The 24300-nt window shown below is 40.2% G+C and overlaps 1 protein-coding gene across 2 annotated transcripts in view; it reads left to right on the top strand.

Annotated features, from left to right (window-relative positions):
• The window catches only part of pigg (phosphatidylinositol glycan anchor biosynthesis class G (EMM blood group)), a 65367-nt gene that overhangs the window by 34525 nt on the left and 6542 nt on the right, over nt 1–24300 (top strand). Inside the window, exons 9-13 of one of the 2 annotated variants that reach the window (XM_069171069.1) lie at nt 901–1304; nt 4637–4828; nt 5215–5244; nt 16459–16768; nt 20208–20371. In XM_069171069.1, the coding sequence (XP_069027170.1) occupies nt 901–1304; nt 4637–4828; nt 5215–5244; nt 16459–16768; nt 20208–20371 (1100 nt within the window). The remainder of the gene's footprint in view (nt 1–900; nt 1305–4636; nt 4829–5214; nt 5245–16458; nt 16769–20207; nt 20372–24300) is intronic. The other variant, XM_069171070.1, reaches the window with a different exon arrangement.

Here is a 24300-nt window from a genome sequence, read left to right as displayed (position 1 = left end):
AGAGGTTGGCTGAACTCCGTTTGAACTTCTCATGCACTGAATAAAATAATTTGCATACAAGTATGCAATTGGACAAACACCAATCTTAAAAATTGAATGGAAGCATCCATAAGAGACGGACCACGATTTATGAGCGACAGGTCATGGTCACTCTGCAGTGCCAAGGCAGTAAATAACTGCTATACATCCAGTAGTGACATGTGATGGATAGCCTCATGTTTTAACCAAAAATCATTTCATCATAAACAGTAGTCTGAATAGTGGTCTAACTTTCAGTGTGATTGTCTTGTGCATCAGCGGGTACAATATTCTCTATTTGGTCTCCATGAGGAGAGCTGGTAAACCTGCAAGTGGCTGCAAATTGGAATGTTTTATTGTGAAGTACATGAGCCATTTAATGTGTCACGGGATGAGATTTTCAATATTGAAGTACATCGGTATGAATCACCCAAGCGGTAGTTTGATCCAGCCAATTATCCCACTGAAAATAATGATGCCATTGTACAGAGGTGGGCGAGGTGAAAATAGGTTGAGTGTGTAGTCAGGCTTGTGTGGTTGTAGTCGCCTCTTCCACCATATCTAAATTGTATCAAATATAAATGGTCTTATACTTTTAGCTACAGACAGAATAATCATCTCAAGTGAAGATATCTGATCTAGAATCTTTACCAAACTTTTATCATATATTTCTGGGCCCAAGACCTGCTTCTGCAAAATGTCTTAGGAATCTATTCTTCGGGTTATGAGACATTCCACTGATGGAGTTAAACAGACAAGGACAATAACTACATTTTTGTCAGATGTAAATGTGTCTCTCTTAAAGTAAACATTCACATTTTGTACTTTCTTTTACTCTGTTTTAAAGGTTCTGTTGTGATGTACTTTTCTTCTCTCTCATAGTCTCCAGTGAGGAGCAGTGGTGGTGAGTGGTCTCTGTCTGAACTGGATGTTCTGCTGCTGGCTGGCACCATCGGCCACACTCTCAGCTTGGCGGCCAGCAGTTTTGTAGAGGAGGAGCATCAAACCTGGTACTTTCTGCTCAACACACTCTGCCTCACCGTCTTCCAGGATGTCTGCCGCAAGTACTTCAGAGAGCAGAGTGGTTCTGGAGATGAAGAGGAGCATATCCTCCCTTCAAAAGACTGTCATCCCTCTGCTCACCCAGGAGGAGAAATTTGCTCAGAAAAGTGGCTAGCATTAGCCACGCCACCCTTCACTCTGGTCTGCTGCAGAATACTGCGCTCCCTCAACCAAACTGGGGTGCAGTGGGCTCATCTTCCTGACGTCAGCCATTGGCTTAACAGGTTGGGTTTAACCATCTTCTAAAAACATGCAATATGCTGTTAAAAGTTAATTCAAACAGCAATAAAGTGGTTTTAAAGCGCAGTGCTCCAAAATAGCCAATAATAAATACATAAATAAATACTTCCAATTTAACTAGAAATATTCAGAAAAGAAAAAAGATTGAATAAATTGGTTTGATTATGTTTAAGTGTTCTGACCCCACAGCCATCACACCCTTGCACATTCATAGGAAGCTGGCAACTGCAACCAAATTAGCCGGCGAGCTCCTGTTACCTTGAACAACTACAATACCAAAGTATATCTGAATCAGCCATGTAGCAGATGCTCTAAATACCGTGAAACAATCATGTTATAAAATTCGAACATTTTAATTAAACCTGGAATAACTGATTTATTTTGGCCTCCTAAAGAGATAGTTAGTTTTTTGGTTTTTTTTTAAGTGGGAAGTATGAAGTGTCCATAGTCAGTGTGTTTCCTGCAGTAGTGGGTTGGCACATCTCCACTTTGGAAAAGCAGACAGCTGCACTGGCACTAAGCAACCTACTGCTGTGGATAGTACTTTGGCGTCTTGGTGTTATTCCTGATTCGAACAAACTTTTCAAAACATCACCAAATTCACACGATAACAAAAACAAACTACCTGGTGGAGGCAGTGGTAGACCCGAACCTTCTGTGTTGTGCAATGTACGATTCCTGTTTTTGTTAATGGAGCTCGGTGTTTTTAAAAAGTGCATAGTTGGATTGAACAGCGCAGTTCTCTGTCGGAAAGAGTTGGCCAACAGCAAGGTACAGCGGAGAAAATAATCTAAATGCAGCATACTTTTAAACAGATATTGACTTCTTTAGGTTTCTAAAATTAATTTTCTTATTGACCTTGTTCACAGCATTACATTGTTTAACTTCTGTGCCGATGCAGCTGTCGGCTTCTGGTGATACGCAGACCGCAACCCCACTTCAAAGTAACCGACCTATCCCTTTAAGGGCAGTGAATCAACGCAGAGCAACATTAGCATTCATTTAGAGTCATATTTCTGGTCACCTGATGTCCAACATTCATTCTTCTTTTTGCTCAGTTTTGGTTTCCACCAACTACTTCAGGGAAATATGACAACTAAAACACAGGAAACTCCATTAACTTTGTAGGCTACAGCACAAAGTAGGAAATAATAACAATAGTCACAAAATAAACAAACAAAAACAAAACTGCTAGAAGCAAAAAAATCTGATCAAAAATAAAAAAAGGAAATCACTTTGCTTCTGCAGCTCTCCTGGTGGGGTCTGAAGCCAAGCTGAGAACGGAGCAAAACAGCGTCACTCATGCGATGTGATGGACCCACGCCCGTTAAAAAACCCAAGTAACTTTGTGTCACTTTTGGTGCTGAGCAAGTGGTGGGCAGTGGGTTCATCGGAGCTTTTTGACGGACAGCAACTTAGGGTTGATATTGATGAGAAAAGTGAGCCAACCAAAACAGTAAAGTTGTGTGCCGTAAAACCACAATATGCTGAAAGATATTATGAAACTCCATAAAGTTGAGGTGAGCTTTAGAGTTGAATGACAGTTATTTGTGTTTGTCACTTCAAGTGATACCTCTCATCCTATACAGTCGTCTTTTCCCTTGTTAATACACAAATATTGATTTAAGCATCTTTCACCCTATAAAGCTCGTGATGCTACGTAGCTCGCCATCTATGCTGTTTTTGGAAAGAGAGCGAGTTAACAGCAACAGCTACTTGGCTGATGCAGAAGTAGCTTGGCAGAATTAGGACTCTTAAGGTGTTCCCTGAGAGAAAGACGCTGCACTCAATGAATGGCAAAAAGATGGACTGGTGTGGCTCTTCACTGAGTTTTCTATTAAGCAACAAATCGGAACATGATGCGTAAAGCAATTATCCAGAAGTTCAAAAGTAAATCTGAAATCTGTAGAGAAACACTCCAATATTTTTCTCTTTTGACTTGGGGCAAACTTTACAACTGATAAAATTTGACTGTAAACCCTTCAGAAATATTGTTTGTTGTTATAACCACTATTCTGTTGTGGGGTTGTGGTACACATGGAGCTGCTGTAGAGCTGAGGACTCTTAGTCTTGTGGTACAGTGTACTGTATATATATTTATCTTTTTTATGTGGATATGTGTGAACACGAAGGTGAAAGGACATAAGAACTCCTTTTCAACACAGCTGTAGTTGAGGGTGAGGAAAGAAAAAAAAATGTGTGGTAAACATGTGGTTTTAGTGAGTTAAAGTGAGGCTTCTTTCACTGTTTAAGGACAGAAGTTCAACAGTCACTTGGGAATAAATTAATTATAAAAAGGCATACACCAATTTGTCTGAAGAAAGTATTCTCAGTAGACTAGAATGCAAGGCAGCAACACAATTTTCAATCTCCATTTGTCTCCATCTACACGAGTGTAAAAGATCAAGTGGCATTTATTTCTGAACTGAAAGCCGCGGGAGATATAGGATATCACCTACTGTAGTAGACAAATAATCTATATATATATTACACTAATGCTAGTAACAGATGAAGGAAAGTCTCTTCCGACACAGGAACATTTTAGAGGTGTTTTTCTGTCTGAGAAACTGACAGCAGTCTCCACTTAGCATTCTTTGAAAAAGATTTAGGAATGGAAAATCGCCTTCTGTGATTGCTCAGGCTTTAGGAAAACTGTGATTTCTTAGTAAAACTGTGACTGTTTCAGAGCCATTAAAATTCTGACAACAGCACGGCGCAGGGGATTATAGTTTGTTCTTTAACATGCATCACATTGTGGAATAGAGATGTGGATTCTGACCTTTTCCCTGTCCAGCGTTGCCCTTTCTTCCTACCTGCACTGCCTGTTGCTTGGATAATGAGATCTAGGTAGCGTTATGCCTCATCTTGTCTCAAAGTACCCAACTTCCACTGCTGTCTGATCCAGCTAATGGCTAGATACACGTTTTCTATTCAACTTTGATATGTCCTTTGAGGTCTTATTATTTCCTGTCTGTGCTCAGTGTGGCGTAATTTCAGACTCTATAGCCTTAAATCCAGTGAACAATTGAAGATCCGTGTCTTTTTAAAGTTTAATCTAATGCTGGAGGATACAGTATGACTGACAGTGTTTCATTTCATCAGAAATTCTCTGTTGCTCCATTAATACTCAGCTTCAACATTTCACCTTTCAGTTTTTGGTTAACTGAATGACTTACTTAATTTTTGCTCATCCTATATTTGTACTGAAATATAGAAATACATTAAAACTGGAGAATATGAACAAATTTCAGTGTCAAACTTCAGAATTGCATTTATTATTTTTCACACCATTTGTCTGTCTGTTGTCTCTTTCTAGCTCTGAACACAAGATGATCCTCTCCCTACTGTCAGCCTTCTGTTTGGTTCTTATCTACCTCCTGGTTCAAAGACGGTGCTCGTGGGTTTCCAAGGTTGCCCTCGCCCTCGGACTCCTGGGTGTCTACAGCTACCGGGCAGCTGTCGGCAATGTCTTGTTTCCCTGGCAACACTCTAGTCGAACTACATCCAAGTAAGTTTTTGTGAACCAGGGAACCATGATGTCATTCACCATAACTGTTAGCAAATTGCTGTCCCCCGATAGTGACATGATTTAAAGTGCAGGAGTGCCAGGTCAAGCTATGATGCAGATGAGCGTGCAGGCTGTAGTTCTTCCTCTGGGACAAAAGCTCAGGCAACATCGTTTACTGTTGTACTTTCTTTTCTTTACATCTACCTACAGTAAATCTCCTGGTCTACCTTCAGGCCCTAAAAAAGTTACAGTGTCTTAAATTTAATTAATTACATTGAAAGAGGCATCCAGCAATCCATGACTGTTGATTTGAATTGGCAGGCAGCAGGAATTTGCAGGAGTATCGACAAGTCTTTTCTCCTCTAACACATGTCTCTCTGGCACAGCCGGAACCCCATCCTCCCCTCCTGTCTCGTGTAAGTGATGAAACCAAAGTCACATTTTTACATCACAGACCAGTAAGCTAGATAATTAGTGCAGTGAGTAGGAATATATGCAGGGATGTTGGAATAGTTTTTGTATAGTTTTGTAAATTTGCTTTTTGTCTGGTTTTAATTTGAATTTGAATATTTGTAGCTTTCATGGCTGAAATATAGGACCCTGAATTTCTCTACATTGCTGAGGAGTAAAAAGTCTCAAGATGTGCAAAGCACATTGCAATCCACAAAAAGAGGTTCATATTTGTGGTTTTGAGTAAAAAATCTCACAACTTTTCGATAGATTGCAATGAAATTTGGTGCAGACATTAATGTAATAAATAAATTGTGATAACTGTGGTGATCCTCTAGCCTGGCCTGGGCCAGTTGGTTTAGTTTCTAACCAAATACTTGAACCACTGACGACATTCACACAAACCTAATCTGAGTTTAGCGCTCGTTATCACAATTAGCACTCTAACACATTAAAGTGAGATCATAAATTGATACCTATGTGATACATTTTCATGCAAATTGAGATCAGAATGCAGTCGAATCAGTCGGATCGGTTCGGTTCACATCCTGAATGAATCTCAGCAGATATAAATGTAATCGCTACAGCTTGACCACATCTTGAAGAAACATGAGTCTCACATGTTGAAACGTCACTTAACTCTGCCTCTTTCTGCACCTCTATGTCAAGCAAGATAGACAAACACTTCAGGTAGTAACAGGAAAAGTCCCCACAGCAGCATTAGTACTCTGACCAGGGGGCTATTTGTGTTGAAATGTCAGCCAGCCAAGCCCAACTAATGTACTTATTAGGATCACATTGCAGGCAGAATGGAGATAGTATGGTATTACAAGGTCTGAATTCTCTGTGTGAATGGACAGGCCTCGCTGCATTGGAGATTGTTTCCAATCATTGCATCCTGATGGGTCTATCTGCCCATTAAGATGCAACTATTGTAGCAGCCTTTAACCAATCAGTATTGACCATCATAGGAATGGTAAATGGCCAATGAAATATTTGTTTTAATTTTAGTCACTGCTCTTTTTCCAGCTTCAATTCCTTTATATTTGCCAGTGTTGGTTCAACTGTTTGTAGCGCTTCATCTCCCATCACCATCATTGTTGGAACTACATTTACAAACAATTGCTTGACTTCAATGTCATCGCACTGACTGCTGATTGGCTGAGCAAACTTCCATGTGAACAGCAAAGACTGAATCTGTGAGCAATAGGTGCATTAAGCCAGGCTGCAATTGAGACAACAAGAACAATAACAACAATAATTTGAGATATTTGTCCTGAAATGAAAATGAATGCTGAGCTTCGACATCAAGAAATGTTGCCACCAACAATACTGTGGCCTAATAAGGCTGGTGCTTTTTTTTTTTCCATCTCTGTGGTTTTCTTATCTCCGTTCTAAAAATGGCCCTCAGATCCCCCTGCTATCATTAAAAGATAAATCTTGAGAAGAGTTTAGATTTCTTAAACCTGCAAATGCATTGAAACCTTCCTGGTGTATCCCTGAAGGTAAGAGTCTTCCCTCCTAGACCCTCCAATCTTAATCAAGCATACCAGGTGCATAATCATGTTCATTTTACACAGATGATAAAACATTTCATCTGGTGCCAACCCTTCAGTGTCCGGTGCATTTGGGATATTAAGTGTGCCCGTTGAACTCGGCCTGAATAATGAAGAATCATGTTAACGTGGGCCTTAAAAGCATCGATATTCTCCAAGACTGATTCCTCTGTGCACTATATATATATCTAACCCTTCAGTACAGTCGATATTTAGTTGTTGTTAGCATTGTCCAGAAAGAGGAAACATGAGTCTAGCAGCCCCTAAGTGTTGTAATTTTTCATTGTGCAGACTGTAGCTTGGCACAGAGTTATCGACTAGTAACCCCCGTCAGAAAATAATGAGCGCGCAGGACTGCACACACTTCTCCTGTCTAGTTCTCCTGACCTCCCTTCATCTAGCACCGGTACCTGGCCCTCTCTCACCTTTCCTGTTCTCCTTGGCAGTCTCTCCTACCTGCTCGCCTAATTAAAAACTCAACCTCTCACCCTTACCCATGCAAAGACACCTGACTGAAGCCACGCAGGGACTCTGGCTGCTTTTGACGAACTGTATGATTGACAAGGTTTGACGGTTCACCCGGTCCCTCAGCTTTTTCTTCAGACCTCACCACATTGATCTTTACAGTGCTCCGCCTCAAGGGTTTATTTTAGATTTGGTTCACACTGCAGCTACTTGGGCTAAGCTCTTTATATAGACAAACTTTAGTCTTGGGATTTATGACAATCGCACGCTGTCTGTCTCAGTTGCTGTATTTTGACGGGAAGGAAATGTTAGACTAAAGTAGTGCTTTAAATATAGTCCAGTAGCTTCCAGTGGTTGAGGAACCTAATCATTTCTTATTGGTCTGATTTGTTTTGTTTGGTATTTTTGAACAACCTTCTTGTGTAATTGATGGTTATTTTACACATGATATCAGAACAGTCTCTCAGAAACGAAAAGAAGGCAAAAAATGTCACATTCACTTTCACGACTATGTTTTTTTTCCTTCACTCTGTAATGTGTTTGTAAAAAAGCCAGAGTTCTCTATAATGACCCTTTTTAATGTCTGGTCTTCTTGGGTTACTCATTCTGTGTGTTTTATCACAGTGAAGCCCCCCCTGACACCTCCCCGGTCCCCCCCTCGCCTTCCCTTTGTGTCAACTGCCTAATTGCGCTGTTGCATCTTTCAAAATGGCTAATGGGGAGGAGAACAGCCAGTGCTGCTCACTTTAAAGGGCTCACAGAGTTACTTGGATGTCACTGTGGATGCAGTTTGCTGTCTGTTTTTGCTCTCTCTGCCACACACACGCTGCCTTATGGCTTTGTCAGAAATGAACCTAAAAATAGACAACTGACAGAGCAAGTATGTCCTTTGCATTATTGGTATTGAACTGAAGGGATCACAGATTACTACCGAAGCACTAACAACATAAAGCGTCTGGAAAAAGGTACAATAAAGGTAACATGAAAGAGGAATTAAATTGAATGTTGCAGTAGGAAGTAGCTCAACATCAAAGCAGCCGGCTGAGGGCCAAACCTGTCTGAGCCTGTGTGCATCATAGCTAAAGTTTGTTTCCAACTTCCGTCCCCATTCTCTGCATTTATGGCACATTTTCTACCAAACATAAAGCTACAACAAGCAGTTACAATGTTTATGCATGTGTTTGTGTGTGTGCGCTTCACACCTGCACAAAACATGACCCATTTTATCATGTAGTGCTCCATCTAGAGAGGGGGACTGTTGTGCGCTTTCTCCAATTTAAAAATATTCATGCATACCGATCCCGCTTAAAAATGGAAATGTATTCAAACTCGCCTCAAAACACCTGTGAACCCTTGCCACGCACACACACACGCGCACACACACACACACACACACACACACACACACACACACACACACACACAGAGAGACTTCAGTTTTATTACCCAGGAGGTAGAGCATTTTATAGCTCTTTTTCAAAGTCAATACTGTGTTAGTACAGTATATCAGTGGTAACATTTAACAAATGACTATCCTCCACTGACTGACAGAGCATTGGATGTAAAACTGCATTTCCTGTATTCTATCTTTGTGGGTAATGCTGATTTAAATGCTGTTTTAAAATCTACCGTAAAGCTGAAGAACAAAAGACACCAGGACATGCTGCCAGCAAAGCAGCTATTGATCTCACTGCTTGTTGTGTAATTAGATGTTTTGTCTGGAACTGTTTTTTAAGTCTTCCTCTTAGTCCCTGTGGCTTTTTAATAGTTGCCACTTGGACATGCTCAGCTTTATCCCACAGAGAGACAAGGGCTCAGACGAAGCAGGCAGACCCTTGTCATCCTCTGGCACTGAATTACTTGTTTTGTCTGATATACTGTAAGTGCTTGCCTGATGCAGGTGATTGATGAAGGGGACATACCAAACATGTTAAGGGGATTGGACGTAGCCTTACCTTTTCTTATTCACTTGCTGGAGCACTCAGCGCTTGTTTCCAAGGTAACATGAAATCCAGGCAGCGCTGTATCTTGTCAAACTACTATTTTCTGTCCACTGTTAAGACTATTAACATCACAAAAGGCAGTAAAGAAGATAATATTGATTGGACTCGTGGCTCCTCCTCATCAAACAGTGTGAAGGATTCCCCAAGGCTTTAAAGCCCCTAAAAATTGAGTTTCAAATCTGAAATTGTTTTCAATAACATTAAATATTTATGACAAAATAGAGAGCAATCAAACTTAAACGTTGGACAAAAAAAACTTCCAATGGTATTAATTATGAGGAGTTTCATACACAGTTATCCTCCTGCTTCACAGATGTGTTGGTGTGATTTGATGGACAATCCCATAGTGCAACTTGTCAGGTGTGTCATGTGATACAGAACCAGATGGTGATTATGCAAAATGATGCTGACTGATAATTCTTAAATTACTGGTTTGTTATAGAGCAGTGAACTTTTTAGTGTTTGTTGTAAAAGGAATACTGAGCGACTTTAAGACATCACGTCTGATTGTCTGCTGAGGCTGCACATTTAGCCGCACCCACTGCAAACCAGTAAGAAGACGAACACAGAAAAACTTAACTGTTCCAACACTGTTAGGAATTCTATAGTGAGGATTTGGTTGAGAGAAGATGTTATTTTGATCAATAGGCTTTCTTCAGAAACATTGATGGTAAATACCAGGTGCTATCAAAAGTTCTGAGATTGTGCCACGACAACTAAAACCAGTAACTGATTTACATCTGGCTTCCATCATCTTCAAAGTAGTCTGCTTGTGCAGCAACACAAGCCTCGGCGCTCCTGCCACACTTAAACGCTTCCTGGAAATCTCGCTCTGTAAGCGCGTCGAACACCTTCTGCGGTTCACACTGGATCTTCTCCCTGGTGTCAAAACGGCGACACTTCAGCTTAAACTTTATTTTGGGGAACAGAAAGAAGTCGCAGGGAGACGAATTCAGCCAGCAATGGCCACTGTGCCACAGTGTCAGTTGTTCGCGCCAAATGTTTTCTCAGATGTAGTTCTACTGTGACAGTCTGACCCTGGAGGGGTCTTGAAGTTTTGCCTCTTTTGAAGCATTAATGCCACTCAAGCTCACCTCGCTCACTGTTTCGTTGCCGTAGGTTTTCTGTAGTGTTTCAAGCGTCTCAGCTGCCAGTTTCCAGAATTTGACACAAACTTGAATGTGCACTCCCTGCTCAATTTTCAGGTCCATGGTGAAATCACAAAACAATATGTAACTCAGGAGCTGCTGTGGACGAAGTGATGTAACTTGGAGTAATTACTCATAAAGGTATTTACTTCGCCCTGCTCCATGGCATTTCTGAGTCATGTGCAGCAGAAATAGTCTGGGAACTTTTTAAATGGAAATTATAAAGCTGTGATAAATAGTAAATAGTATTAAAGTGATGCCAGATTCAGTGTGTCAGTAATGCTGTTTTGAGTCATTTTTTATGTATATACCTGATGAGATAAACTTTGATCCCGTGATTAAAGAGTACATTGAGGCTACAGTAACTATTGCTGCATCTGCTTTAATAAATGGTTAATGTCCTGTCTTTCCTTTTTAATCTGATAGTGGCTCTCTCTGGACCAACGATCTGTTTTGTTTGCGAGTGTAGTTCTCAGATCCACAAGCAATCTCAGCAAATGACGCCAAAAGCAACAAAATGCACTCTTAGCATTGTTCTTTATGATAAATGTGGAAGACACAGCTGAACACCATTTTCATAACGACTCTGCCCTCTTCTTTGTTATTGTTCTGGAATAAGGCCGAGCTTCCTGTGAGCTTTCTTTACTTGGTGGTCTGAAGTGCAGCAGGCCAGAGAGCTAAGGACTTTTACAAATCCGTCAATACAAAATGACAACATATCTGAAGAGGGACTGATTTAGTTTCACTGGCTGTAGTGTGAAACAAAACCTCTCTTCAGACTGCAGTTCCAGGTAATTTTACATACCGTCACATCCAGGCACGCATCAAAAGCACATTTGCTCTCATTAGAAAGCTGCATTATTAACCCAGCATTTGCCATGTTTACATGCTCCATCTTGAACTGGCTGTCAGCCTGCTTGCATGTCTCTATTGGAAACCCACAACTTTATTTATGTCAATTACAGAGATGCTGAACTTTTGACTTTTATGGCACCGACAGAATTGCTTTGGTACCATCTACTATCAGAAAATGTCATTTACGATAAAGAATTCCGATACCATGGAAACATCCACATTAATGTGTTTCCTGTTGCCAGCTGCCTGTCTCTCAAGTTGTATGGGAATTACAGATGACATAAAACTCCCTTAGCTAAATGACTCATGTCATTTAAGTAAGAGCTGGGAAAGTTTAGGAACCTGATAGGAGAAAATCTCTCATTTACACTGTGCACCAAAAACAGCTCTGTGTGATTGACTGTAATCAGGAGACACTTGAAACAACTGCAGCCACTTTTTGAGGGGCTGCAGTTAGGCAAAATTACATAAATAACAAATAGCCTTTATTGCTCAGACAAGGAGGACAGCTTGTGCATTTTGCCAAATTTTGTATTACTAGTACCATGTAAAACCGACAGCCCACACTCAACACTCCCCTCGCATAAAATCACAATCCATTTTCTGCTCTTACCTTTGTATAAAATAATAATGACTGCAGTCCCTGCCATATTGTTTGGACAGTTGTGAATTATAAAGAATAATGCTGTATCGAGCATATTACTCTGCTCTCTTTCTCTGTTGGAACAGGTTTCCATAAAACACACTGATTAATAATATATGTCCAATACTTGCTGAACTCCTTCTGGGTCAGTTATTATCCTGTAGTACTTTTGCAGCTTTGACGCTGCAAAAGAAATGACCCTTTACTGCGTGGCTGAAGAGAATTCACGCTTGTGAGCAGGAGACTCTCTTCACGTGTAAAATCGCTTTTGAGCTGTCGAAGTTTGAAAATACAATCAAACAACTTTAAATGAATGTGAGTGATTACTCCAAAGATCATCTGGGTTTTTGGTCGTGAATAGAGCTTTTTCACAGCAGGCATTTCGACCTGTCGGAGCGACAAAAAGCATTGATGGATTCTGTCACATTAATGACGACTGCGTTCCAGTCAGAGAAGGTTGTGCTATTGTGCATGTTGGCTCATGGGAACGGTTCATTCGGACGTTAAATGGAACTGAGCCATTAATGGTTTTAATTCCACCTGTCAGTGCTTTTAACTGCGAAGTCAAATCTAAATATCTGCTTCAAAAAAGGTTTACAAGTGAGAAATAAGAAGCAGTGTGCTCTTAATGACTGTTTTGATCTGCACATGTTTGCACAGAATATATTTAAGCCTCATTTACACTCCTTGAAAATCCTTCACTTCATTACCTCCTCATCCTTCCCGCCATCCATTATAGAATTTGGTAAACCAACTTATTGTTGCCACAGCTCTTTTGTTGTTCTTTTTTGCGTGTTTTTTTTTTTTTTTTTTTTTTTTTTTTTTTTTTTTTTTTTTTTTTAAGGCTAATCTACGTATTGCTCATTTTTGTACAAATATTAATAAATGTAAGTTAATTGAACAGCAGATGTTAGGGGCAAAATCTTTTCATTTAAGTCTCTGTGGATAAGAGCACATGCTGAATGCCTGAAATGGAAATTAGAATAAATGTAATTGCCTTCATAATCGAAAGCACTTTTTCTTTAAAGCCTCAATTTGGGACTTTTCCACTATATAAATTATTGATATCTCGAAAAGGTTTTTTGTGGAGTAAGCCTTTCAGAAGAAGAAGAGCTTCAGGAAACGTGTTTTTAACCTTGCAGTAGTTTGCAGACTGAGGCTTATAGTTGTACACCACATTAATGTCCTCGTCCATCTTTAAATCCTGCTGGCCTCCCTCACATCCTTCTTCCAATCAAGGAAAACCTTAAAAAAATGGCAATTAGAAACGCTGGATACAAAATACAAATGTATTGTTTTCACAACTGTAGTAAGCAATAACCTTAGGTTACTCCTGTTTTACACAGGCAGAAAGTCACAGAAAAGTTACACACATGTATTTTCACCTAAGTTACCTGATGAGACCTCCTTTCAGGACATTACTTGATGTCCTTTGCTCTCAAGTTATTTTTGTTGCAACTGGTTGCACCCTGCTGTCAACCTTATTGGTCCAGAGTTTTGTCACATCACTGTTAGGCCTGTCGCAATGAACAGAAAAGGATAATCATTAGTCGCAATTATTTGTATGATAATTAATCGTCAACAAAAATGTCATGATGGTTACAGCCCTGATCACGTTATTCCTCCACAGCTCCACCCAACTTCAACCTGAGTGCAGGTCCAATCAGCCAGAGTCATTGAAAGGATCTGTGTGTTGGACATTTAATGTTGGCAAACATTTCATGCTTCGTGAAACCATGTTGACTATTTCTTTTCTTTTTTTATATATAATTAGAGGCCCATATTCAAAATTCAAAAATGTAGACAGTCAGTTTTCTGTTTTTTAGAGACTCTGGCTTTGCAGTCAAATAAAATAGTTTGCAAACAAATCCTGCCTTCATGACAGTTATGGTGCGTTCAGTAACAACTTAGAAGTGGGAAAGTTAGGACCGCTAAGTGGTAGAAAGTGTGAACATCTGTCAAACTAGAAATATCCCACCAGGAAAGGTGGAGGTTTTCAGAGCTCAGTAGGTTAGACGTCTCTTGACATGGCAGAGTTTGTGTTGAAGAGAAGAAATGTGCCAGACCTGGTTAGCCTCCCTAGTTTGGTAATTCAATGTTAAAAGCTACTGTACATCAAAATGTTTCGAAACATTGTGTACAAATATTTTTGACCCCCTGAGATTAATTTAGTCTCTGTGCCGGTTTATGCTGATGATGATGATGATGTTGTTTGGCTCTTTTCTGTGTTCTGACAGCAGAATTAGAGCACACTTTGTGGGGGAGGCCATGTTGCCTGTTTGTACTCCTCATGATGTGGGACGTTCCCAAATGGGAACTTTCTGATGTCCCAGCTGCCTGAATGCACGAATACAGTCATCAGTTTTAGTTGAAACAGTTGTCGAGGGGTGTTAATTCAGCTGCTTAATCAGTCACAGACTGTGGTGCTGTGGGGTTTCTATTGTTACACTGATATTATTCTATATTTAATCTACAACATTTATATCAATGAGGTTAGGATGATTTTAAAAACACTTTTCTCTGACCTGTATTGGTTTTTGCCTGTACCTAATAAACTGGGAGCTCAGTGTATATTCACATACATAACTGCATTGCTATTGTCATTGAAGCCTATTGTGAGTTTTTGACAAACTCATGATGAAAACATTCCTCTCTGATTTGGCTGTTATCTTCAGATTATGTTTATTAATTGTCCTTTTTCGCAAACTGAGAGCAAATCCAATCTTGTGGATTATTTTTGCCATGAGGCCTACCCTTTTTTCATTTAGGATAATATATTATAATTATATATATTGAGCAGAAATTTGCATAGATAGTAAATAATTGAATAGTCTTTATTATAGTGATAGTTTAAGGTAAATACTCTTAATTACTCAAAAAAATTAATGTATCAAATTTGTCATTTCAAGAAACAAACTGCTAACCATACACTTTTGGTGTTTTTTTTTCTCCTTCCCTATATCAATATTTGTCCATAATGTTCCTTAGTGCCCTCAGTTAGTCTTGGTTTGTTTTTCTAATCTTTTCCATTATTTACTTTAAACTTCTTGTCAAAAATGGGAGATGTACACAAAGATAGCCCCGGCAGTACAGTATGTTCAAACAGATGCATCCCTGAAACACCCAGAATGCTATTTTTCCAAACCCTTATATTCCTGTCTGACCTGCTGTACAGTCCTGATGTCAAATCCATTTTACTGATATGACCCAATATCACAAATTTGCTTCAGGGGGCTTCACAGTCTGCACAGCACATCGCCTCTTCTGACCTTCAACCCTCGACTCGGACGAGTAAAAACAACTTCAGGAGAGCAACAGAGAAGGAAACCACTGCATGAGAGAGAGAGAGAGAGAGAGAGAGAGAGAGAGAGAGAGAGAGAGAGAGAGAGAGAGAGAGAGAGAGACAAGAGGAGAAGAGGGTGAATGTCCTGGAGGACAAGTGCAGAACCAAAATGTCTGGAATGAGGCAATGATAGCCCGTCCAGAGAGTGAGAGGTTCCAGGGCGACCAATTGGTCTGGCACAGAGACACCTGAGTGAAAGCAACGTGTAGGAGCCTTGTACCGGTACCTACCTGTATAATTAATCCATGAGCTGAGACCTTTCACTGTCATTAATGACAAAAGAAAGACTCAAATTATACCCGTGAAGCTTTTTAGCATTGCAGATCAGCTGTTATAAAGTCCCAGAGCAAATTTCTCTGTCGTCTGGGTTGTTTCACTCCCACCGTTGTTACACGTTCTTCTTACAACCTGCGGTTCTCCACTCATGAAAGAGAAATTTGATAAAATGTCACACGACCTTAAAATGTGCAAAAAAATATGTTAATACCACATTTCTCAAATTATAGGAGTGGAGAAACCTCGATAGACAAAGTGATGGGTGTGAGAAAGTCTGTTTTCCTGCGGCGATTCATTCTGTCTTCCAGTCTCAAAGCTTTAATTATTAATGTTACATTGACACACTGCATACTGAACGAAGGAAGGGTTATGAGTCACAGAAATATAAGGAATGCTGTCTAACAAGAGACGGGGATATGAAATTAATTAAAGTGGTGAACTTTGAAAACCTATTAAACCAAAAGGTCCGCCTGAAATATGTATGACACACGTGTGTGCTACACGGTACTTCACTGCCTTGTTTTAAGTCATATTAACACATGCAATGTTTTGTTTTGTTTGTGTGAATTGCCTTTGTTAGAAAGATGTTTGTTGGGGTTTATAGCTTTTGATGTATTCAGATTGTTTGGTAGTCTGATGATGCACCTTTCCTTTATCATTCAGTGTACTGTACAGAGCCTGGATTTAATCATTTTCCTCATGTTACAGTATCCATCTCTTGATTTTTAATTGCTTAACACATGGATAGTTACAGCAAGACTGCCAGGATCCACATCTCAGTCACTTACCATAATTACTTGAATATTGAAGGAGAAGTTTTGTGGGGAAGAAAATCAATACAGGTTAACTGCAAATGTGAAAATGACACAGTCTTTAATCTTTCTCTTTTAGGGGAACAGTGGAGGCACGATTTGTTTATGTCTTTGTTTTGGGCATCCTCTTCACGGGCTCCAAGGACCTGTTGCGATCCCAGATCATCACAGCAGATGCCAAACTGAAGAGCAGGGGCTTATGGGAGATTTACAGTGGCTTGGTTTTGCTGGTGTCACTGTTGTTTCGCACTCACAACCTGCCGGTCCTCTGCTGCTGCCTGTTGATCCAGACACTCATGGCACAGTTTATCTGGAAGAAACTACACTATGATGCAGCCCAGACCACAATCATGCACTACTGGTTTGGTCAGGCCTTTTTTTACTTTCAGGTAAGTAACAGTAATGAGGTCAAAAGTTACTAGTTTTAAGAGAAAGTTTGTCTGTTAAAGGTCCCATATTGTTAAAAATTCTGACTTCAGTTTTTTTGGGGGGGGGTTTTATTATGAAGTTTCTCGGTTGCTATAAATACTGTGTCAAAACACTCAGTCCACACTGAGATACACACAAACAAAAAGTTTGTGGTTGGCCTGGGAAGGACGATTGATATCAACATGCCTCATGACAAAGACACTAAACAGCCTGTTCTTGGCGGAGTTCCAGAGGAAAGCTTAAGAGAGAGAAGTAAAACTATATTAAGATGGATGGATCTCAAGACTGCAAATAAAACGACAGGAATATGTAAAATATGGGATCTTTAAATAACCTATTGTACAAGGGAAGGTGCATAAAGTAAGAGAACATGTGAATTTAAATTGCTCTAACATAAAAATAAAAAAAATCTGTCTTTTTATGTCAACTGTACTTGTTAAGTTTGTTGATGTTTTGAGTGGCTAGACACCAAAACCACAAAGTAACATTTCTCCACAAGGCTAGCCAGTAATATACACTAATAGCTGTGTTGATATTGGAGAAATGGGAGTGTGGCCGCCACAGCATTTAATGTTGAAATTTTACAGCAGAATCAAATCAATCCAATGGAATCAGTGGCACATGTTTTTTTATTCTCAATTTCAAATTTGGTCAAATTTGACACCCAAATTTGCATCGTGGACCAATAGAAAACATGTTGGTGGGGCTGTTGTGATGGAACAGAAATCTAGAGAGTCCAATGTGGCCGTGAGCAAGTTTGTTAGTTCAGACAGCTGTTTTTTGCTGTTTTAAAATCAGGAGAAAATAAATATCACTAAACAGCACAGTGCAGAGAAAACAGTAAACGTAAGATGAACAGGGCCTTCCCGAAAGAGAGGAGACTGCTACCAGTGACACTTCCTTAAATACAACAAAGATTAAACAAACATTTATCGGTGCGGATGCTAAAAGAAGAGATGTGTGTGTGAATCTGTGCATCAGAGCCAAAGTCACCTCCTCCTATACCGTATATGCAGAAGAAAGTTCAGGGAACAACAAAACGGTAAGCAAGTGTTTCTTGTCTGATTGTAAGCGACATCTAATTTAGCGCTGTGACACAGAGTGGAGTAACAATTAGGAACGCTAGCAGCACCGATAAGGTGTTAGATCCTGCAGGAGGTGCAGTTCTGGGCAGAGGAAGTGTTAGGGTGTAAATCATATTTCCGTCACGGAGGCCAACTGGACAAGTTGTTTCCCGTGGATGACTGCTCCTCAAATGCAGATATGATACCTGCCTTTTGATTTAACTTCCACCTCCGACAGATATTAGGTTGACAACTGTGTATTGTTGTCAACGCTGAACTTCCACATCCCTAACAATTTAATAACCCTCATCACCCTTGGGTCATTAATACTGTGATGGGATCGGGAATACGCCGCCACCAGACAATTTTCCGTCTCGGCGTCTAGGCGTGTAATTACAGACCTTTGAGTAACGGCGTTCTCAACACAGCTTTAAACATAATGGATGTGTAAAGCAGCGACATATGCAATTTAAGTTTGTTGCTCTGAAGCGAAACCTAGTGTCATGAGAATAATCAACATGATGTTGAATTCAATTGTAATCAGCTGTTACAGTTTATTGGTGAGCACCAGGGTCCAAATTGAACTGAGATGTAAGATATTAATGTTGAAACGTAGCTGCTTTGTCTGTTGTGTTATCAGAAGCTTTATTATAATTGTTTGGCAGAAAGTTATTGTTTTCAATGTGTCCTTGTTTTCTGGCAGCCAAACACATAAAAACACAGGAGGATTATGGGAAATATTCCAGGTAACATTAGCTGCAGATATTACTGATGCTACAATACAGTAGAACTGTATCACAGGAGAATATTTGGCCGTCTGCATTCAGCTGTCTCCATCATTGGGAGTGATGGACGAGTCTGCAGTGGATTTTCTCTGGATTTATCGCCGTCCCAAAACCAGATGGTCAGAGAGGAGGTGTTTATTCTTCAGGAATGAGACAGTTTTTGCAAATTTTGCCACATGAGAAGGAACGATTCACTCCACGGGATGAAGTCAGAGGCAACGAAACATCCTTCTGTAGAAAACATGACTCATCGGGAGGATGTTTTTAGAGCTCAGAACTAAAAGTACACTTACATTTCATTGATTAATTCCAATAACACTCAACAACGTACAGTGGATATATGTTTGGTTATGGATTTTGGCACACATAACATTCATGCTGACAACGATCCTTTTTGTCACACATATTTCAGACTTCAGTATGTTTTCTGTTCTTTATACCAAAGTATATGAAGGAGCCATCAAGGAGCAGCCGTAGACCGACGCCACAGTTCTGTTGAAACTCAATTTTGTCTGAAACTTATATTCAGAAATAACGTGTCACTGTTCTGTTTTTTCATGATCGGCATACAACATTTGTTGATAGTTCAAAATGACATTTGAAAGATCACAGCAGGATTTCAGCAAGTAGGCAGGTAGAAAATATCCACACGCAGCCTCCACCATGCTCACTGATATCCTCTGTGTTTGTTTAAAATGGAGCCAGCTGTTAGTGTTTTCTTCCTCTGTGATCAGAGACGCATGCGCGGAAGCGAAAGAAACCATTACTTGATGTGTTGCTGCTTCTGGATCATCATTGCGTTCACATTTAACCAGAAAGCCACCTTTTGATCTCTGCCGATTCCCGGTGATTCTCCGTTTCCTCGTTAGTGTGCACGATGAGGGCGAAGCAAACATTCAGCAGCCTAACCAACACTATGAATTTTAAATCTAAGTATCATTTGCTACGCAATAGTAGGTTGACTTTAAGTAAACCAAAATAGATTACTGTAAATAAGCCTGTCAGAGAAGATGTGAGCGCACAGGACTGCAGGTCTCAGAGGCCTGTGGCTCAGTGCTCGATATGTCTCAGGGCTGCATGTCAGAGGCACGATCAGGACGCAGGTGATATCAGCTATTTCAATGTGCCAACAAGAAATCAGATTAACCACCTGAGCAGCTCAAGTTTGAAACATGGAATAATTTCACTTCACTGCAGGCGTGTTTATCTTGTTCCAGAGAAATTAGTTATAAAGTCAAATAAGTTGGAAATCTGTTGTTTTAAAAAAAAGAAAATGAAGTACACAGACTTACGCAGCAGCCTGAGTGGTTGTAAGTCCGGCTCCAGACGCAGATTCTAGGGTGTTGCTCTGGTCTGGGACCGGAAAACACAAACAACTGGGCCGCTGGGAAGCCGCCAGAAGCTCAGAGTAATGATGATGAAGCAAAGGCCCAGTTCTTTAGAGCTCTGAAGTGCTTACAAAGCTTCATCCACAGATCTATGTGTATGCTGTGGAAGTTATTTCTGTGCCCTCTGCAACTCTAAAAGAAGATTTCTTTGTGCGCCTGCAGGGCAATTCCAACAACATAGCCACCGTGGACATTTCAGTTGGTTTTGTTGGACTGGAGAGCTACGTTGAAGCACCTGCCATCTTCTTAACCGCTCTCAGCACCTACGCTGGTCCCCTGCTTTGGGCGTGTCACCTTGTCTGCTACCTCAGCTCAGAGAGAGACCGGTAAGTGTCACTTTAAAAGTATCTATGTGGCAGTACCACCCAATCAGGGGTGTTTGTACAAGGTGCGATCAAAAAGTTCCAAAAACCCATCTAACAGGTGCTGATGTTGATCAAGAACTGCAGCTTGAAATACTTGGATTTTACAAAATTATTGCTTCTTTCTGCTCGCTGCACATTATACTGCTGTGCTCTGTTTGTTCGTTTTGATCGCACATTGTATTGCTGCAGCCAAAAAATAGATGTTCTCATTAGATTAAAATATGTAGCTACATTTGTGTGATGGAAGAAAATAGGATTAGAAACTGCTGTGATGTTGATCTTCACTTCTATATTGTTAATAACCAGCAAGCTGCCCATCAACTTGATGTTGGTGCATGTTATTGACTAAACATGCAAGCAGAGAAGTTGAAATTGTTAAATAATTAGTGGTAAATATAGGAAGAAGAAATGGAATAAACAGTTGGAATAATTGGCTAAAAGTAACAAATTAATGATTTAAATTATTAGCTGCAAGTAATGGTTGAAATGTTTTGGAACTGGTTTACTAACGAAATGGAAAAAACTGCTCAAGAAGTTTACTAACAGAAATTATGAATGGTTGAAATGTCCAGCTTCTCACATTGAACGGTAATCAGATGATTTCTAACTTTTCCATGGTATCCTCTACACTGACATTGCAGGTGCATAAAAACAATATTGTAGTCATATCTTTTTATAAGCGACAATTATAATTATGTTTAATCGATTTATAAGAGCACACACTATGTGAGACTGATGGAGGAGTACTTAAGCTCATCTGAAAGGTGAGTAGAGGTGAACTGTTGGAAAGCACTGCTGCGTGTTACAACTGAATTCAAACACGCTCCTCTCTTTTACTTTGTTTTATTTTGACTCTGCCGGCGCTGCCAAACACTGTCATCACTATCCCGGTTGCTTTTGAGTGTTGTTGTTGTTTTTTTTACTTTTTCAGTATGAACCCTCCCTGTGGGTGAGGCAGTGCAGGTGAACACAAATATTCTGTTAATTGGTTTACTCAAAGCGACAAGGAGAAATGCATGTAAACAGTTTAACCTGCATAACACCTGAACTGGAGAGAGGCCAGTAGCTGTGTTGCTGTATGTGTGTGAAAGCAGCCAATCAGTGCAGCGTCCCCTCGGCATGGGACCCCAGCACAGTGATGAGTGATGAGGTCTGTGGCTGGACAACAGCTGCCCTGCTGATAGAGACAAAACTAAACTGCTTCTTTAAATGTATGAACGCTGTTTGTATAAAAAGTAGTTTGTTTAACCTGGTGTTTAAGATACCGGTAACAGAAATGCAAGAATAGATCTAAGGCTGAAAGATTGTGATTTACTAATAAATCCTTGCTTTATGTAGACATTTATTTTAATTTTATTGACACAAAGGTCACATAGAGAGAAGTCTGCAGACGGGGAATATGCCCTACATGATTTATATTCTGAATCATCTTTGGTTCCACATTTGAATATGCTGTGTTTAACATTTCAGTAGTGCAGACAGTCACTGATTAAAAAGTTCTATCCAGCTTAAAACTTTAGTGCTGCTTCCGGCGGAGCAGAGAGACAACAAAGTTGATCAAAACATCCAACACTTTAGTCCAGATTGGCTCCCGCCATGACATTTCATCTCGCACTAATGTCCGGTAAAAGTGACCAAGAGTTCCATTCATTACAGTAAATTATGAAACCCTCCCTAAGGTTTTCACCATCAGCGCTCCAGAATGTCCACTTTTACACAGAAATATCAACATGTAGTCAGCATGTGTGGTTCCCGGGTGAGAACTGCAACTTCCATCATCTTTGCAGAGTAGCTACATCTGCATTGATCCGTTTCGCACGAGAACCTGAACTGCAACAATGAAAGGCAGTAAATTATATTGAGACCAATGGCAGAATTGATCTGCCTTCAAACAGACGACTATGGGAGGTGATGGTCGCCAGATTCGCTGTGGTTTGACCCTCGAGTGGCTGAATCTCCGGGATGTTGTGTGTATGTGGGCTGAGATGAACACTGCAGCCTCTGGAGGGCGTTTCACTTTCCTCTATGATTCTCCTCCGGCTTGTAAACATGACGTGCTGCATTACAGTGCAGGATATGTGACCGCCTCGCCTCACAGTCATCACTCACCCACAGAGACCTCACCTGTAATGTGCACTCAGAGATATCGTGACGAATGGATCTAAAATAGTCTCCGCTCATTTAGAATTCACTCTGCAGCATCAGCAGCTCGACCGCAAGCCAAGTACTGGAAATGGCCTCTGATCGATAGCTGCTCAGCGGGTTTCCCTCCACACCATCAAGCCAGGGAATGTTTGCATTGTTTTCGTCCACATAATTACTCTAGATGTTCAGATCTGACCAATCAGGGAGGTGCACCTCGGCCGTACTTTCATCATTAAACTTGCCTGTAAACTCTCATTATCTGACATAAATACAAGTACCAGTAGGCATCTTCACGTCAAACCATTTTCACCACGTACTCGAATTCCAGGAAACTCCATCACCTCTTTGAACTTACCTGTGTTGACAGCTGTGGAAACATAAAAACGTGGAGATCGTGACATGTGTTGATTCTTTTTTTTTTTTCTGCCGCTTGCTGCTTTGTGACCTCAAAGGTAAAGTGGTTTACTGAAATATAATTTTTGTTTCAGTGTCTGGGTGTAGGATGTCCCGTGGTTGAGGGTCCTCATTCAGTTCCTCATTTATTCGTTATATTGCACTTCTTTGACAGCAGAAAAATCTGTTTTTTTCCTGAATTATACCCAGGCCTTTTTCTTCAGTTTGGTAATTTCGTTATATAATTTTTACTGTTTTAGCCACATGCTTTGGATAAGTGTCATGAAGCTAAAGCATGAAGCTTCAGCCTCTCCATCGCATTCATTTCTAAATCTTTTAATTAGAGCGGACATCACATGTGCTTCTTGTCTATGAGAGAATAAGTTGCTGGCAGGTTTCCACAGACTGCCTGTTTACACTGGTTTCCCCTGAGCGGTCCTGCATGAATGTTTTAGTAGCTCTTTGAGGCAGCACACAGAAATAAAGTTAGGCTGTTTTGAAAAGCGTCTCTACCACCTCTACCGGGGAAGTAAGCCCTGAACTGAGGAGGCTAACCGCTGATCAGAGTAGAGGCGTTCGGGGTTTTATTACCTGTGTTATTTCATGTATTTTAAGTTACTCTGACATGACATGAAACTCACCAACTTTATTTCTATTCATCTGAGGACATGCTGACTTTGTCAGTCACAGTTTTACAAATGAGTCCATCAGGGCAGCGCAAGCAGCTAGACATGTTTGAATGTATCAACTCGGCCTCTTACACGGACCATGAAGAAATACAGGGGAATGTTAATATTATTATCTAAACTGTCCTTTAGAAATATTCATCAAAGTTCAAAGAATAATTACTGGTTCACCTTTAACCTGCTGTTCTTAATGGATGCATTAATGCATGGAAACAGTTTTTAACGGAAGTTATTGATTGAATGAATGTAATGGACATTTTCAAGTATGTTGATATTTATTTTCACTTCCAAACGAGTGGTTCATGTTTCTGATTCATCCAAATCCAGATGGGGTTCCACTATCAAAAGGTTTGATGAACTATTAGCAGGAGCCAAACTAGTGATTCATCAAGTTGTGTGGCACCATTAAAACATAACACACGACCTGACTAGTAGAACAAACTGTCATTTGGTGGCTAAAAAACATCTGTAGTGATGAACAGTTAAAGTAATTTGATAAGTAAACAGGAGATCACTGTAGCTTCACAAACTTGTAATCTAACATTTTCTTTTCTCTGTTGTCCACTGCATCAGAAAATATATTATTGATTAATGGTATTGGTCACTTTTTAATAGATTCTTGGCCAACATTTGTGTGAATCTGGTCTGTTCTCCTCCGAACTGGAC

This window comes from Embiotoca jacksoni, unplaced genomic scaffold (assembly GCF_022577435.1).
Source record: "Embiotoca jacksoni isolate LCO1_2020_lvr unplaced genomic scaffold, fEmbJac1.0.p SCAF_5, whole genome shotgun sequence".
NCBI classification, from domain to species: domain Eukaryota; kingdom Metazoa; phylum Chordata; class Actinopteri; family Embiotocidae; genus Embiotoca; species Embiotoca jacksoni.
This window is presented reverse-complemented; position numbering and strand designations above follow the sequence as displayed.